This window comes from Stegodyphus dumicola, chromosome 2, assembly GCF_044657685.1.
Source record: "Stegodyphus dumicola isolate Sdum_Otavi_A_Nest chromosome 2, ASM4465768v1".
Taxonomy (NCBI): Eukaryota; Metazoa; Arthropoda; class Arachnida; order Araneae; family Eresidae; genus Stegodyphus; species Stegodyphus dumicola.
The window spans coordinates 26,442,896-26,458,986 of NC_140769.1; the positions used below are offsets into that span (position 1 = coordinate 26,442,896).

The 16,091-nt window shown below is 32.9% G+C and overlaps 1 protein-coding gene across 2 annotated transcripts in view; it reads left to right on the forward strand.

The window, feature by feature from the left end:
* Positions 1-16,091, forward strand: part of IntS3 (integrator complex subunit 3) — a 136,938-nt gene that overhangs the window by 48,442 nt on the left and 72,405 nt on the right. For both annotated transcript variants that reach the window (XM_035353568.2, XM_035353569.2), the window contains exons 8-13: positions 8,950-9,079; positions 9,181-9,278; positions 10,207-10,254; positions 11,950-12,181; positions 12,620-12,699; positions 12,793-12,884. In XM_035353568.2, coding sequence (XP_035209459.1) covers positions 8,950-9,079; positions 9,181-9,278; positions 10,207-10,254; positions 11,950-12,181; positions 12,620-12,699; positions 12,793-12,884 — 680 coding nt within the window. The remainder of the gene's footprint in view (positions 1-8,949; positions 9,080-9,180; positions 9,279-10,206; positions 10,255-11,949; positions 12,182-12,619; positions 12,700-12,792; positions 12,885-16,091) is intronic.

The window sequence follows — 16,091 nt, forward strand, 5'->3', positions numbered from 1 at the left end:
CCTCTAGCGCCATCTAGCGAGGGAAAGACATTTTATATGAACATTTAACATACTCCCACCTTTAATTTATGGTGGAAGCCTGAAATTAAACATTAAAATTAAATTTACATCATTACTGAAAAATAATAGAATGAAATAAAACTAATATCTATGAAAATTTTAAGCCAAAAAAAAAGTTAAAGTTCTAAAATTGAGTTGTGAAAAGTGTTCATACAGTTCATCAGCTGGATTACTGGGTCATCGTTCTTAGATATCTCCAATTGGCAAAGTTTATGAATCGGTCGTACAAAAGTTCCTGAAGAGTTTTTTACCTCTGCCACACGTGTGCAACCATCTCTCTTTTTTTTTGTGACTTTGCCTATTGGCCAGTTAAGTCTCTTTCGGTTGTCTAGTTCAGTTAGTACTACATCACCCGTCTGGATCACTTGAGCCTTTTCTCTTGATTTTTGAACGAGATTTGCCAAATATTCCTTTTGAAATCTATTTCTCAATTGATCTTTTATATTTTGGTATTTCCTGTATCTTTTTTGAAGTTTCTGGAAATTAATTTTCTCTAGATCAGGTATCTCAATTTCTTGGATGTCTTGAATAAAACATGATGGAGTCAAAGGAATAAATTTAACAGATTCTTCTGAAATATATGTAAGAGGTCCATTATTCATTACAGCGTCAACTTCACATAATATTGTTGAAAGGTCTTCAAAATTGAGTGATGACCTACCAAGTGTTCTTAGAAAAAGATTTTTTACACTGCGAACGAGCCGTTCAGCAGAAATAATCCAAAAATTTTCTCGCACAATGGAACCAACAGTCTGGAGACCAGCACAGCAGTTCTTTAAATGGCAATCTCGTATTAAACAATTTACTATGTGATGTTTTGATGGCAACAAAATTGGATATTTGAATGAAAATTCGTCATCACGTTTTAACAACTTGGTTTTCACTCGTATTATGTTATTTTGATCTTTCACAACAGCAAGACCTTTGACAGTACCTGAGACATCACCAAAATTTTCTAACTGAATTCTTGACCAAAGGAACTTCTCTGCCTCATTCTTTTCTTCGATCGAGAGCTCAGATGGGAAAAAATAATTTCTATTTCTACATTTGGATATGAATCTTTTCATCCAGCAAATAATATTTACAAATCTGCAAAATTTCGAAATTCCCTCATAATTCATGAATTGATCTACTTTTGCACAGGTAAATAATGATATAGCAGTTTTCTTTCTTTCTGACACAACTAGATCTTCATTAGGAACCTGTTCATATTTGGGCCAGTTATTTTCTTCGTCTTTTAACCATTTTGGTCCCTCCCACCATCTCATCTCGATAAGATGTCTTGGACTACAACCACGAGATGGCAGGTCCACTGGATTTATATTACCTGGAACAAGATACCATTGGTATGATTCTCTGAGTTTGCATATTTCTCTGATTCTGTTACCCACAAAAGTACCACATTGGTCATTTCTTCGTATCCATGCTATAACTGTTGAAGACTCCGTCCAGTAATAAATTGGTATTGTAGGGACATCCAGAGCCTCACGAATATAGTTTGCTAATCTGGCTCCCAAAACACAAGCAAGAAATTCTAGACGCGGGATTGTCAAAGTCTTTTTTGGCACAAGTCGAGATTTTGCTCCTAGAAGCTGTACCGAAATTCTATTATTATCTTCACAGCGCAGGAAAATTACTGTTGCATATGCATTCTGACTCGCATCGCAAAAAAACATGTCTAGACCATTTTTCTTTATTTCCGTAACCTCTACGTCTGTTTACCTTTAAGTTAGATAATTGTTTCAATTCACTATACCATTTCTGAAAGTCCTTTTGAATCTTTTCTGGAAGCAGGGAATCCCATTCTGACTTAGCTGACCAGGCCTCCTGAATCATTAGCTTGGCTGGCAACAATGCTGGGATGAGAAAACCGATGGTATCGTAAATACCTTGTGTTATAGACAAGATCTTCCGTTTAGTAGGATTTTCTGTTTCAGGTTAAATTCATTGCAGATCATTAAACAATCCTCCTTTCTATCCCATCTAATCCCCAAAACCGAAACTGGAGTTGTAAGATCTTCTTTAAACAAACTTCTGTTCTCAGTTGACAACTTTTCTATTTCTTCTACCGAACCGAACTGCCATAATCTCAAATCCATCTTAGCTTCAGCCATAATTTCAGTTGACTTTGAGATAAATTCTTCTAATTCGGATGCACTGTCTACGGAGGTTACACAGTTGTCAATATAGATGGACTTCAAGAGTTTGTCAATAACTATTTTGAGTTGTTTTGGATACTTGTTCAAATGGTATCTTATAACCGCACTGAGTAAAAAAAGGCTACAAGTGGCTCCAAATAATACTCTGTTATGTTGATAGACTTTAATTTTATTTGCTTTCTACCACCATAAATATCGCAAAAATCGGCGATCTTCTTCCTTAACTTCAATTTGGAGGAAGGCTCTTCTGATGTCGGATACAACAGCAATAGCCTTTTCTCGGAATCTCAATAATGTAGCGGGAATTTCTTCTATCAAGTTTGGTCCTTTGAAGAAACAGTCATTTAGGGATGGTGCTCTTCCAACTTTGCACGAGGCGTCAAAAACTGGTCTGATAGACTTAGTAGCACTTTCTGGCTTAATAACTGGATGGTGACTTAAGTAATAGCCTCCTACTTCTTCTAGTTCCTTTTTTGAGACTTCCTGTATGACATTCTCTTTTTGCCATTCTTTAAAGACTAGGTCATAATCTTCAAATTTACTTAACTTCTTCAATCTTCTTGTAGTGCTAAACATCCTTCTTTCTGCTTCATTTCTATTTGAAGGAATGTTTGGGTTAATACAAGTCCATGTAAGACCAACACGGTAATGCCCGTCTTCCCTTTTCTTAAGTTCTTTGAGGAACAAATCATGGGCTAGCTCTTCTTCTTCCTTCTTAGACAACATTTCAGCAATCATTAATTAATCATTAATTCCTATTATCATTAATTCCTATTGTTTCTAGCCACCATAAATCTGGAATGCTAATTTCTCTCAGAGATAAATTAGTCATCAATGTTAGCTGTACCACTATTCACGTAACCTTGGGATGGATTCTCTAACTCACCGCAAATTGTCCATCCAAGTTTTGTCTGAACTGCCGTTAGACCGTTGTTCAGCTGCTTGATTCGTCCTGTTAAGAGTTGGTCATAAACATCACTGATAAATAAAATTTCTATTTCAGGACACTCCGTACCGATATCTGACACCCATAATCTATGTTTCTTAATTTCTTCTAGAACAGACTCCGTTGGAATGCGTGGAATGTTCCCACATATCTTTTCTTGGTCAAGGAATTCAGTTGTAATAACTGATTTGTGACCATTACACGATGCACTTAACTTAATTTTATATTTACTATGAGGTTTAGCTTCTATTTCTGCACCTCCAAATACTGTGTGGGTAATAGTTGCTGTAGCGAGAGGCTTAAGACCAAGTTCTTTCGCGGTGCTCTTTAAAATATAACTCCTTTGGGACCCACTGTCCAATAGTGCCCTAACCTTTTTAATTTTCTTATTACCCTTAATTAGTATTTCTAGTGTCATGAGAGCTACTTCTTTTGAACACTGCTGATTTGCAACTGTGTTCTGGATATTCGCTAGGGGTTTACTTTTATCACTAATTTCTTTCGTTTTACCTATCTCAGGACAGAAAAGCTCTGTATGAGGTTTTGAGCAGACATGACAGCGTACAAAAACTTTACACGTTTTGGCATGGTGGCCAAAGCGTTAAACATTTCAAACAACAATTCTTTTCCCTGACCTTCTTTATTTTTTCTTCCAGAGAGAGCGATCTGGCGACTACGCAGTCCTTATTTTCATGCGACTTACCACAGAACAAACACAACATTTCTTTAGCAGCGAGTAAACCAGCTGCAGTAGGGTACTTGTTATCCCTTTTCAGCATTTTCTCTTTTACTTTCTCTTTTGGGATAATACTTTCAAAGCCTGACCTGGCTAACTGTAATCTTTCTCCACCCGCTACCTCCCTCTTCAAAAAGTTCATTAACAACGTTAAACTCGACTTCGGAAAACTCGCTTCACTATCAGAATTTTCCTTTCCCCTAATATTGCATCTCTGCCATGCTCGTAAAATATCATCAGGTAAGCAGGATTCTATCATGGGGTGTAGCCAGGCTGAATTACTTTCTATATCAAGCCCCATGGATTCTAAAGACCTTAAATGTGCTTCTACCTTGGTAAATAAGTCACACAATGATAATCTGTCTTTACCCTTTGCTTGAATATTTGCTGTTATTAATTTCAAAAATTCCCTGACATAAACTTCGATAAGAATATCTTTGTCCCCATAATGCTCTTGAAAAGCTCTCAAAGCTTTCGAATAATTTTCTTAAGTTATCAGGTAACTTTCTAATAAATGCCTAGCACGAGTTCCAGGTTCTACAGCTTGTAGCAAATATTGGAAGTTATCACAATCATCTAATTCTTTATCTTCATGTATCTTCTTAAACTGTGCCCAGAATGGCAAATAATTAATTAACTGAGAATCAAAAGGTTTTATATTCAATTTAGGTAATTTATACCGTTTGAGTTGTTACTGATATCAGAATTACTAAAAACTGCGTCATTTGGAACTTTGTTTACATTTAGTAATTCACTAACTTTTCTTTCGGTTACAGCCGAAAACATCGCGGCAAAAATATCGCAGACGAAAATGTCGCGGAGAAAACAACGCAAGGCGAAAACGTCGTGCTACAAAACATCGCAAAGAGAAAACATCGCATTTCTAAAACATCGGGGTACAAAACATCGTCGTCGAAAATAAAGCGGTTCTAAAACATCGCAGTTTAAAAACATCGTCGTTGAAAATATCGTGGTAAAAAATAAAGTATCTACAAATCATCGCATGACGATAACATCGCAGACATGCTTTTTTCAGGCATGCTTTAATAAGTGTAAATGGATATTCCCATAATGATTTGTGAGCGCAAGATGAAAAGAAGGATAATTTTTACTTTCATATTTTTTATTAATTAATAAATTTTTGCATTTTTGCTGAGAAAATAAAAAGGAAACTTAAGCATAAAAAATTAATGCAACTTATAGCACTTAATAGAATTTTAAACCGACATAGTTAACTAACAAAGGCCATTAATAAATCATTTTTATAAAGTTTTTACTGGTAATATTTCATGAAAAGTATAATCTATAAGTTACATTTAATTTTCTATGCTTGAGTTTCCTTCTTACGTTTTCAGCAAACATTTATTAGTTAATAAAATATGTGAAAGTAAAATTTATCCTTCTTTACACCTTGCGCTCACAAATCATTATGGGAATATCCATTTACAATTATTAAAACCTGAAAAAAGCATGTCTGCGATGTTATCGTCATGCGATGATTTGTAGATACTTTATTTTTTACCACGATATTTTTAAACTGCGATGTTTTTGAACCGCTTTATTTTCTACGACGATGTTTTGTACCCCGATGTTTTAGAACTGCGATGTTTTCTCCCATGATGTTTTGTAGCACGACATTTTCGCCTTGCGTTGTTTTCTCCGCGACGTTTTCGTCCACAATGTTTTTGCCGCGATGTTATTGGCGGACACCTTTCTTTCAATTGTGATGAATTCATCAGAATATTCCTCACAGCTTATAACTTTGGTTTCTAAATCATCTTCATTGACACTGCCCTTAATTAATAAATCTAGTACCTCTGAATCATAAGATTTTAACTCGGCAGTTATCGTTTGTAATTTCACAATTTTATCTTTTAATACAGCTTTATCTGCTTGAGCATTTTTACTAATTTCGTTCTTTAGAACCTTAACCGTTCTAGTGAAAGCACTGTGTGCAGTTGCACGTTTTTTCTTTATCATATCAACATTCATTTTTACTTTAAACTCCACTCAAATATTTTATCTTAAATTTTAAAGTAATCCTTTTAACTTAATCTTATTTCCTCAATCCTTAATTGGATTCTTACACATTAATTTGTTTTACGTTGAAATTACTTTTATTCAAAAACATAAAACTTATAATATATATTTTAAGCTGAAAATACTAAATATCTATTTCTATTCAACTTAAATATAAACATGCTTTCATTCAACAAAATGCATCTTCAAAATATAAACATATTTCAAGTACTTCCGTTTTCGGAAGCATAAATAACTAGTTCTTCTCTAGGACAACACGTCCTGATGGCGAACGCCAAAAACTTATTATATTACATAATTAATCAACTACTATTGATCGAAGTTGTCAGAATCCTCTGACATATGCAGGTTCTATTTATATTGATTTAAAAAACAAGAAGAAAATTCATTTACCTGTTCTGATGCTTTGTTGAATCTGACGTGATGTTTCAGCTGGTAATCTTCTTTACAGAAAAACCACAATTGAATTTTCTTGACATCACATTTTATTTACATAAAACATTCAAAAGGAAAAAAATAAGATTTAAATACATTTTCTTGTACAGCCTCTCTTTTTCTTTTATGGCTGTACGAAACAATTTATCCGTTCATCACACGGATTCGAAAACGAACTATCCGCTCTTTACAAAAATAATAATAAAAACAAAGTTTTGATTTCTCTCACTAATCTCACTCCTCTAAGGGAAAGACACTTTATATGAGCATTTAACATTTTCATTTGGTGAACAACTTTCCAGAATGAATTAAATTTGTTAACCTATTAACCGCCAAAACTACTAGGAATGTTTCTTTTCTCATGAAAATAATAACAAATATTAAATTAAGCATTTATAACATAAATTTACATTGAAAATAAAAAAAAAAGCTCTTACCTGTGGAAAAAGCGAGTGTTGCGTTCGCGCAACGTCAGCAGAATCAGACTACGGATGTTTAGTGAGTAGGATTGTACTCGTGTGATGTTTCTTTTGAGTGGAGCGCAGGATTACTTTTTAGCTGTATAACGTTTTATAAATCTGCAAATCACTTTACTAGTAATTAATTTAATATTAAACTATCCATTGTATTTCTTTTACAAATACAGATTATTTCAATTGAAAGATTCAAGCATGAAAAACTTCATTACAATCATGATGTAAAGCTACGTTACATACTTTGCATCTATAAACAGTCTGGCTATGGTACTCTTTACAACAAAGTCTTTTGTTATCAACGGACTTTACGATAAAATGTCTACCATCTCCATGCAATGGTTTTTGAATGCTGAATTTACTAGGTCTTCCTGTTGCTGATCTATTTCTGGCTAATTCTAAACTCTCAATAGGAGTTTGCAAAAGGAATAATGCATCTTGTGTCTGAAATCTAAAAGAGACTTTATATTTCCAGTAGTAAAAAGTGGTGATATTTAGTAAGTTTAGATACGGTCTCAACTCATACAATTTATCAGTATTGTCAATTTGACTATTGTCAAATGGAAATTCTGTTTCATAAATTCTGTTTCATATTCCTGTACTGCAAACGTGATGTCGATTCTCGTACAACAGGAACAGAAATGTCCTTATCAAAAGACCAATACATTTTTTCTTGAGGTAAAGAATAATATTAATATCCTGTAAGCAATAATTTTCCAATAAATCTTCTCATATAGGCTTCAAATGCAATAAATTTTGGGCCTTTTTTTTTTTTGCTGAGCATATATATTTGTCTGTTCAATGACAAGAGAGTAAATGTTTAAACCAAAACGAAAAGCGAAAATATGTGCACTAGTTTTACCTTGTATTTTGTCTTTTATAATTTCTCTTCTATCTCTTTCTTCATGTTCTTCCTGAGATATAACTAACAGTTCCTTTTTTATCCACTTCAAGATTTCAGTCTCCTGCTTTTTAAACTTTTTAGTGTGACTATAACTGCTTTTAGAAGGCTGGAACTTACTTCTTACGTGAATTTCAACTTCCCCAGCAGTATCATTTGGTAAAATATCATCATTATTTAAAACATTGCCATTCCTTTCTTCTTCGTCACTAGATTCTGCAATTTCTGGGGGAACAACAACAATATCAGTTTCATTCTGGTCATTATTAACATTATCATCATTTGTTTCTTCATCAAAAAATCTTTGAAGTGCTTCTTCTAATGTAAGATACCTCGTTCTAGGCATTTTTAAACAACCAGAACATCGAAAGGAATGAGTAAAAAGGAGATTGACTACCCGTTTCCTGCTGACATTGCATCAGCGCAACACCTGTTTTCCCTTCCTTCCCAACACAAATATAAACATCTGACTGATGTAATGTTCTGATAAACGATGACCTTGACTAAAAATAGATTACTCATAAAGACGGCAAATCTTTTGTTAAATATTTTCAGCAAAAATACCCGGTCGAAAATTTTGCTTCCTATGTATGAGATTAATTGTATGAGTAGGAGATTAATTATTATAAACAAAATGATTGTTGAAGGCAAATATTTTTTACGGAAATAATCTTCATAATATTCCCTACACAAAATCATCTGCTGGTATAAAATATCTTAGGTAGTTATATTTACATACGCATTTATTTTGACCGTTGCGTCAACGCAACACCAGCGGCTAATGGGTTAATCAAGGTTTTGCTGTACTCCCTCTTTCAATTGGACTGGCTGGGCTTTGCCTACCTTGCCTGTGTGGGTGCAAATGCTTTCCTAGGGCAGTATATTCATTAATTAAGACACAATAATATGTATCATATCATATATAAAAATATGAATCAGTATATTCATATTTTAAAATAATATTTAATAAGAAAATTAATTCAAAGTTTTAATTCATTTAAGTAATATAAAAAAATTTGGGCTTTTTTTCCTTTCACAGGAATTTTTTTTTTTTCATAAATATAGGCTGTTCAGTTCATATGTTGTGAAAATTTTTGTTTTGATTGGCAAATGATGATTTCTGCATATTATTATGAAATGTACTTCAGATTACTTGGCATTTTAAGTATTCTTTTGTTGATTATGTTTATCACATTTAGTTTTCAGAGTGTATGATGATTGGGAGAGATTTAGTAAGGTTACTATTAAATGTTGCTCGAATACCTGAATTTGAAAAACTTTGGAAAGACCTGTACTCAAATCCTACGTCATTTTGTCCAACTTTTACAGGTAAGCTCAATATTATGATTCATTACTTTATTATAAGGATTAGTTTAATGCACTTTGGGGTATTGTTATAGAATCTTAAAAGTATTGTTTTTGTTATTTAGGTGTTGTACAATTACTGACAATGAGAACGTCACGGCGTTTCCTTCAGTGTAGACTTACTCCAGATATGGAAAAGAAAATTGTATTTTTAACATCCCATGTATGTGTTATATTTTCAAATTCTCCTCAATGTAATTTTTTTTTTCAAAATTTTTAATTGAAGGATATTCTACTTGAAACTTTATTCTGCATCTCATTACCTTTTCATTACATCTTTGTAACAGTTTTGACAAGCAGTTGTGAATATTAATTTTTTAAACGTGCATATAGTGTTTAAAATAGGAATTCATAATGTTGGAGTTTTTATATATTTTAATTTTTCAAAAGCACTTTTTTATCTTAATTTAGTTATTATTCTGCAGATTAATTTTTATGGTTTTATGTGCACTATTTGTACACGCATTTGTTAAAATGTGCTATGGGCTTCGCTTCTGTAAAATATGCTGTAGGCTTTCGCAGAAAATTACAGTTTTAGAAAAATAGCAGTGAATTAGATTATGAAAATTTTTGCAATATTTCTGGGTTAGGCATTTAAAAAGAAAACTGAAGGAATGTGATGTTGAGAAATCTTAATTTTAAAATATGGAATATTTGTAAAAATTGCAGATGGGGGAAAAATGAAAAAGTTTGGGAGGGGATTTGTTTTATATTATTATCAGGTACTTATAAATTTCTTTAGTGTTTATTTATCACAATTTCTTTATGTATTTAAATTTTAATTTCACACATCTTTAGAGCAGTTTTTTTAGTAGGTATACAGTTCATTAGTGACATATAACAAAATTATCATTTCAGTTTAAATTCCATTATTCATTCAAATAATTCAGTTGTTTAAATTAAGAATTTAGATTTTACTGGAACTTGGACTCAAATTTTATTTTGAAGGGTAATTTTATTTGTCGAATCACTGGAATGTTTTTAAAAAATACTAGTAAATTTTTAAGAATTAGTGGTTAAAATGTAATTTATAAATCATAACAATGCATTAAATGAGTTTGAAGATATATTACAAATTATTTATTTTTTAGGTAAAATTTGGACATCAGAAGCGATATCAAGAATGGTTTCAAAGACAGGTTGGTGATCTAAATATTATCTTTACTTATTAATGTTTTGCAAAGAATTAGTTAAAATGAGTGAGGTTTGTGTCTTGTTTATTCCCATATGCTGATTTCAAGAATATTCTCAGAAATCTTGTTGATTTATGATAATTTAAATATATGAATTATAGTCTTAAGTATTAGGAATTAATTATATAGTAGATTTTGAAAATTCTTTGTAGTATTTTTTTAATTACTTTACTGAAATTTGAATGTAGTGAAGTACTTACTACATTCAAATTGCAGTAAAGCAATTAAAAACTAACTTCTTAAAATAGATACATGTACAGTATTTTACAGGGGTTGGACAAAAATATGGAAACACCTTTAAAAAAACATGTTTCTTTGCTTAATATGGTGTAGGAAACCCGTTGGCATCCCAAAACAGCTTGCAGTCTTCTCGGAATGGATAAATACAGTTCCTGTATGTTTGCCAAGGGAATATTATACCATTCTTCCTGCAAAACGGTGGCAAGTTCAGATAACGATGTTGGCGGTGGATGACGAGAACGCACTTTCCGTTCCAATGTAGACCACAGAGGTTCGATAATATTCAGGTCTGGTGACTGTGGTGGCCAGGGGAGATTGGACAACTCATCCTCGTGCTCAGAAAACCAGTCCTGGACAATGTGAGCTGTGTGAACAGGGGCTTTGTCGTCTTGGAAGATACCATCACCATCGGGGAACAAAGTTTGTACCATGGGATGAACTTGATCGGCCAAAATGTTCACATAAGTCTTGGCAGTCATGTGCCCTGACACAGTTATCATGGGGCTAGCAGAGAACCACGATATGGCTGCCCAAACCATAACAGAACCCCCCACCATGTTTCACTCCGCCATGTTGAGATGGCGTTCTCCAAACATAAACTCGGCCAGAAGTGGGAAACAATGTGAAAGAAGACTCGTCAGACCATATTACTCGCTTCCACTGCTCTATAGTCCAGGCTTTATGACTTAAACACCACCTTTTCCTGTTACGGGCATTAGCATCACTGATGAGTCGCTTCTCAATTGCAGCACGGCCAGCAATTCCCTGTTTATGAAGCTCCCCTCTAATTGTTTTGGTACTCACAGGGTTCGGTAACACAACATTCATTTCAGCAGTAACTTTTGCAGCTGTGGTCTTCTTATTTTTCGTCACAATTGCCCTTAATGATCGTCTGTCACGATCACTCAGGACACACTTTTGTCCACCCTGTGATTTAGCAGATGATGTTTTTCCGCTTTTCAAATATGCGGAATAAATCTTCGATACAGTACCTCTTGAAACACTAAACACCTCGGCTACCTTGCTTACGGAAGCACCTACCATATGTGCTCCAAAAATTTGCCCACGTTCGAAGTCTGTTAACTCTGACATAATGCAATGACAACCTCACATAACAGTACTCCGACAACAACTGAACTGTTTAGCACATTTACGAAGTTGTATAGGTGGCGTCAGTAGTCAAAAACGCCAGCGCCACCTACATATTTCATTAAAATCAATCTTTCTTTTCAAACATGCATTTCACAAGGTGTTTCCATATTTTTGTCCATCCACTGTATGTCTTTTATTATTTATGTTTACCTAATATTTTTTCCTTTACAGTTTTTTTAAAGTTTAAAACTATTTAAGTATTAGAAAATGTAAAAAAAAAAATTAAAGATTGCTTTTTTCCATTTAAAGTATCTTTCAACACCTGAAAGCCAAACTCTTCGCTGTGATCTTATTCGTTACATCTGTGGAGTCATTCATCCAACAAATGAAGCTTTGTGTTCAGACATCATTCCTCGTTGGGCAGTAATTGGCTGGTTACTGACAACTTGTACATCTAATGTTGCAGCCTCTAGTGCAAAACTTTCCTTATTTTATGACTGGTTATTTTTTGATCCTGAGAAAGACAACATTATGAATATTGGTACTTTTTTTTAAAACTTTTATTATAGATTTTTAAATTCTATAATAGATTAATTTCTATAAATACAATTATAGATTTTTAAATTCTAGTTTTATTTATTCCTCAACTCTTAATTTGTATTTTATTTATTTATTTATTTGTAAAATAACATTGAGATATTATCTTTGTGTCGTCTTACTAATATCCTTTTTTTTTTAAATTAAGAATTCAAATTTGTGAAATCTTAATAGTGTTACAATTACAAAGTTTCTTACTGTTATTTTCTTTCTTTCTTTTTTTTTTTTTTTCCATCTACAGGTAATTAATTTGTAAGCTAGAAATATACTTGTAAAAATGTTTTGTGTTTTAAAGAAAATCCTTGCTTCACTTTTTTATTTCCTTTTATTTCAAAACATTTAATTTGCAAAGATTTGTATAGAATTAATTTTATTTTTCTAGAGCCTGCTATCCTTGTAATATATCATTCCGTAAGATCTCATCCTGTTATCACTGCAACTTTGTTAGACTTTTTATGCCGGGTATGTAATTATTTGATTCATTATACAAAGTATTTTCTCCCCCCTTGCAGAACTGAAGCTTATTTAAAATTTAATTAAATTATTCTTTTTCAGATAATGCCTAATTTTTGCTTATCTCTGAAGGCACAAGTTAAGCAAGGTATATACACGTCTTTGAAGCATATTCTGGAAAAACGGGTTTTACCGTGAGTATTATACCTGTACTTAAGTAGAAAAGTTTATATGATTTTTGTAAAATAATGACATTTTTTATGTTGCATTATAATTATTAATTTTATTATGTATGATGTAATATCTAGCTTTAAAAATCTGTCATATAATGTGTGTGAATTATTTTAACAGAAATGTTTAGTATTATTTAAAGATAAATTGAAAAGCTTTCACTGTTCAGCCATGAAATTATACCTCCATATTTCTCTTATTACATTAATATTCAACCATGTTCCTATAAAGATGATATATTTTTTATTATATGATAAATGGTGTATGATGTGGCCATCAAGTTTTACCTTAGTGATTATAGATGCTGCTGATGTTGTATATTATGTGCAAATTGAAATTTTTGTTACACTGTCATTCAGATAATTAAATTTTTATTTAGCCATGCCATAAAAATTTGTGATATATTTGGAAACAAATGTTGTCAGATTTTGTATTAACTTTTTGTACCCATATTTATATGTATGGAGTCTTGCAATCAACTCGTAATTTTTTTGTTATTTAGTCAAGATAAAAACATTTTTATTGAAATATATTACACCTTAACTTGGAAGTTTAGTAAGTGAGTTTAAAAAAATATATATTTCTGCTTACACTCCATAGTACATGTTGCATAAATTAGTAGATGGGGCAAGATGGAGAAGGATACCTGGAATACTGCAAACAAGCTTCTGCAGTTTAACTTTTTCCGGGCCGATGTCACGCTGGCATGACTTTTGCTCTCCAACGGTTATCGGCCGCTGTCACGCTGGCGTGACTTTTGCTCGGCAACAGTTATCAGCCGCTGTCACGTACACGTGACTTATTTTCGCCAACGACGATGCTTCACTTCGACATTTGTATAGATAGACATACTATAGCAAAACATTTAACAATCAGGAAACCTTGGTTTCAATTGTTTCCCTCTCCCAATTGACCAGACTGTCTATTATTGAAATCTTTTTTCGTGGACGCTTGTTTTGTTAGTTTGAGACTGTCTTTCGCTGCCTTCAAATATCGGAAACTTACGTTAGATTTAAAGATATCCTTCAAAATGCTCTTCGATGAGGAAATATATGCTGATCTGTTTTCAGAAGAGGATAATTGCTCTGATAGTGAAAGTGATTTGGACAGTGGGAGCGATATAATTGTGAGATGATTCAGAAATAAGGGAAGACCAATAATTAGTGAATCTGAAAGTGATGAAGAGAATTCTGTGGCAAATGATTGGTCAGAAATTGATTTTAAACCTAACTTTCATGCTTGCCTGGAACGGTTTGAGTTACAGGTACCATACACACCAGATATATTATCAACTGTGGAATTGTTCATTGCGGACGATTTATTTAATTTGTTTGCCACACAAACAAACTTATATCATAATCAGCAGAATAATGATAACAACAATGAATCAAAAAGAATAAAGCTTGGATTGATACAAATGTTGTAGAAATGAAAAAACTTTTGAGGTTTGTTATCCTAATGGGAATAGTAAGAAAACCAGAAAAAGATGATTATTGGTCTACTCACCCTGGATTACATACACCTATTTTTGGAATACTATGCCAGAACCGATTTCAGCAGTTATGGAAGTATTAGCACTTCAGTAATAAGGAGCATTGCCAAGAAAGGCTTGATAAAATAAAACCAGTTTACTCGTACCCGGTAGAAAAGTTTCAAAAAATTAATAAACCCGAGAAAGAATTATCGCTGGATGAAGGTATCATTCCATGGAGGGGCAGGCTATCTTTTTGTACATATAATCGTGCGAAAATGATAAAATATGAAATTTTAGTCCGTATGGTGTGTGAGGCGACATCTGGTTATATATGCAATTTAGAAATATATTGCACGCAAGGAAAATCGCTAATTGCAACAATATTGTCCGTGCTATCGCCATATTTAAATTTATGACACAATTTATATGTGGACAACTATTACAATAGTGTAAAGGTTGCAGAGGAGTTACTAAAGCATAAAACAAACATCTGTGGAACAATTATAGTAAACAGAGGAGTGCTAAATTGTTTAAAATCTGCTACATTGAAAAATAAGTCAATGGAATTTTGTAGAAAAGGGAAAATTATGGTACAAAAATGGAATTCGGCCAAAAAGTTGATAATGATGATTTCTATGATAACTTCAGCAGACATGGTCGAATGTGTGAGTAAAAGAACCAAAAAGAAGTGCATTAAACCAATTTGCATACAAGAGTATAATAAATTTATGAAAGGTGTTGATCACGCCGCTCAATACCTATCGTGTTATTCCATACTTCAGAAAACAAAAAAATGGACAAAAAAAAAAAAAAAAAAAGGTTTATATCTCATAAACTGTGCATTACTCAATGTGTTCCAGATATACATAAAAAATTCTGAAAATCCTATTAGATTCAAACAATTTTTACTAAACCTTGCACTAGCATGGATTAATGGGAATGAAGAGGGGCAACAATCAAGATCGGCTGCTCAATGTGATAAAAGATCGCCGAGGTTTGATCCACCAGGCAGACTTACTATGGACGTGAGAAAACATAGAATTAACACATATTAGTGGTAATGGGAGAATTCGAAACCCGCGAAGGGCCTGTAAAGTCTGCACTGCCAAAAAGAAAAGAAGTTCCACTACATGCATGTGTTCTTCCTGCAACGTTTCTCTGCATGTTGGAAAATGTTTTCAGAATTATCATACTAAAAAGAACTATGGATCCTAGGTGTTAAATTTTTTAAATAAAACGTTTTAGTACTAATTAAAAAATATAATTGGAATAAAATGAAAAAAAAATAGTGTAACAGTTATTTTAGTGCTTTCTTTAATAATAATTATATACCAACTACTTATGTTTCGAAAAATTGCATAAATATCACCGTTGGCGAGCAGTAGAACCTGCGTGAATCGGCGGCAGCATAATGGCGCTTCAATAAATGCGCGGCCCGCAAAGTTTTAATGAACTACTACCCCTCCATCCCAATTCCCTCCACACACCATCAATGGGTGATAAAAGGCTACATGTAGGCATAATGGTAAAAAATAGAATGGCAACATACAAGTGCAGTGGTAAAGCATATTTTGATGACTGGATGGTTACATACAAATGTGAAAGATTAATTTAAAGTTTCTATCAAATAAGATCTGTATCTAAAAGAAAGGAAGTAACTTGAGTATGTACAAATTTGGGATGGGATTTTTATTTG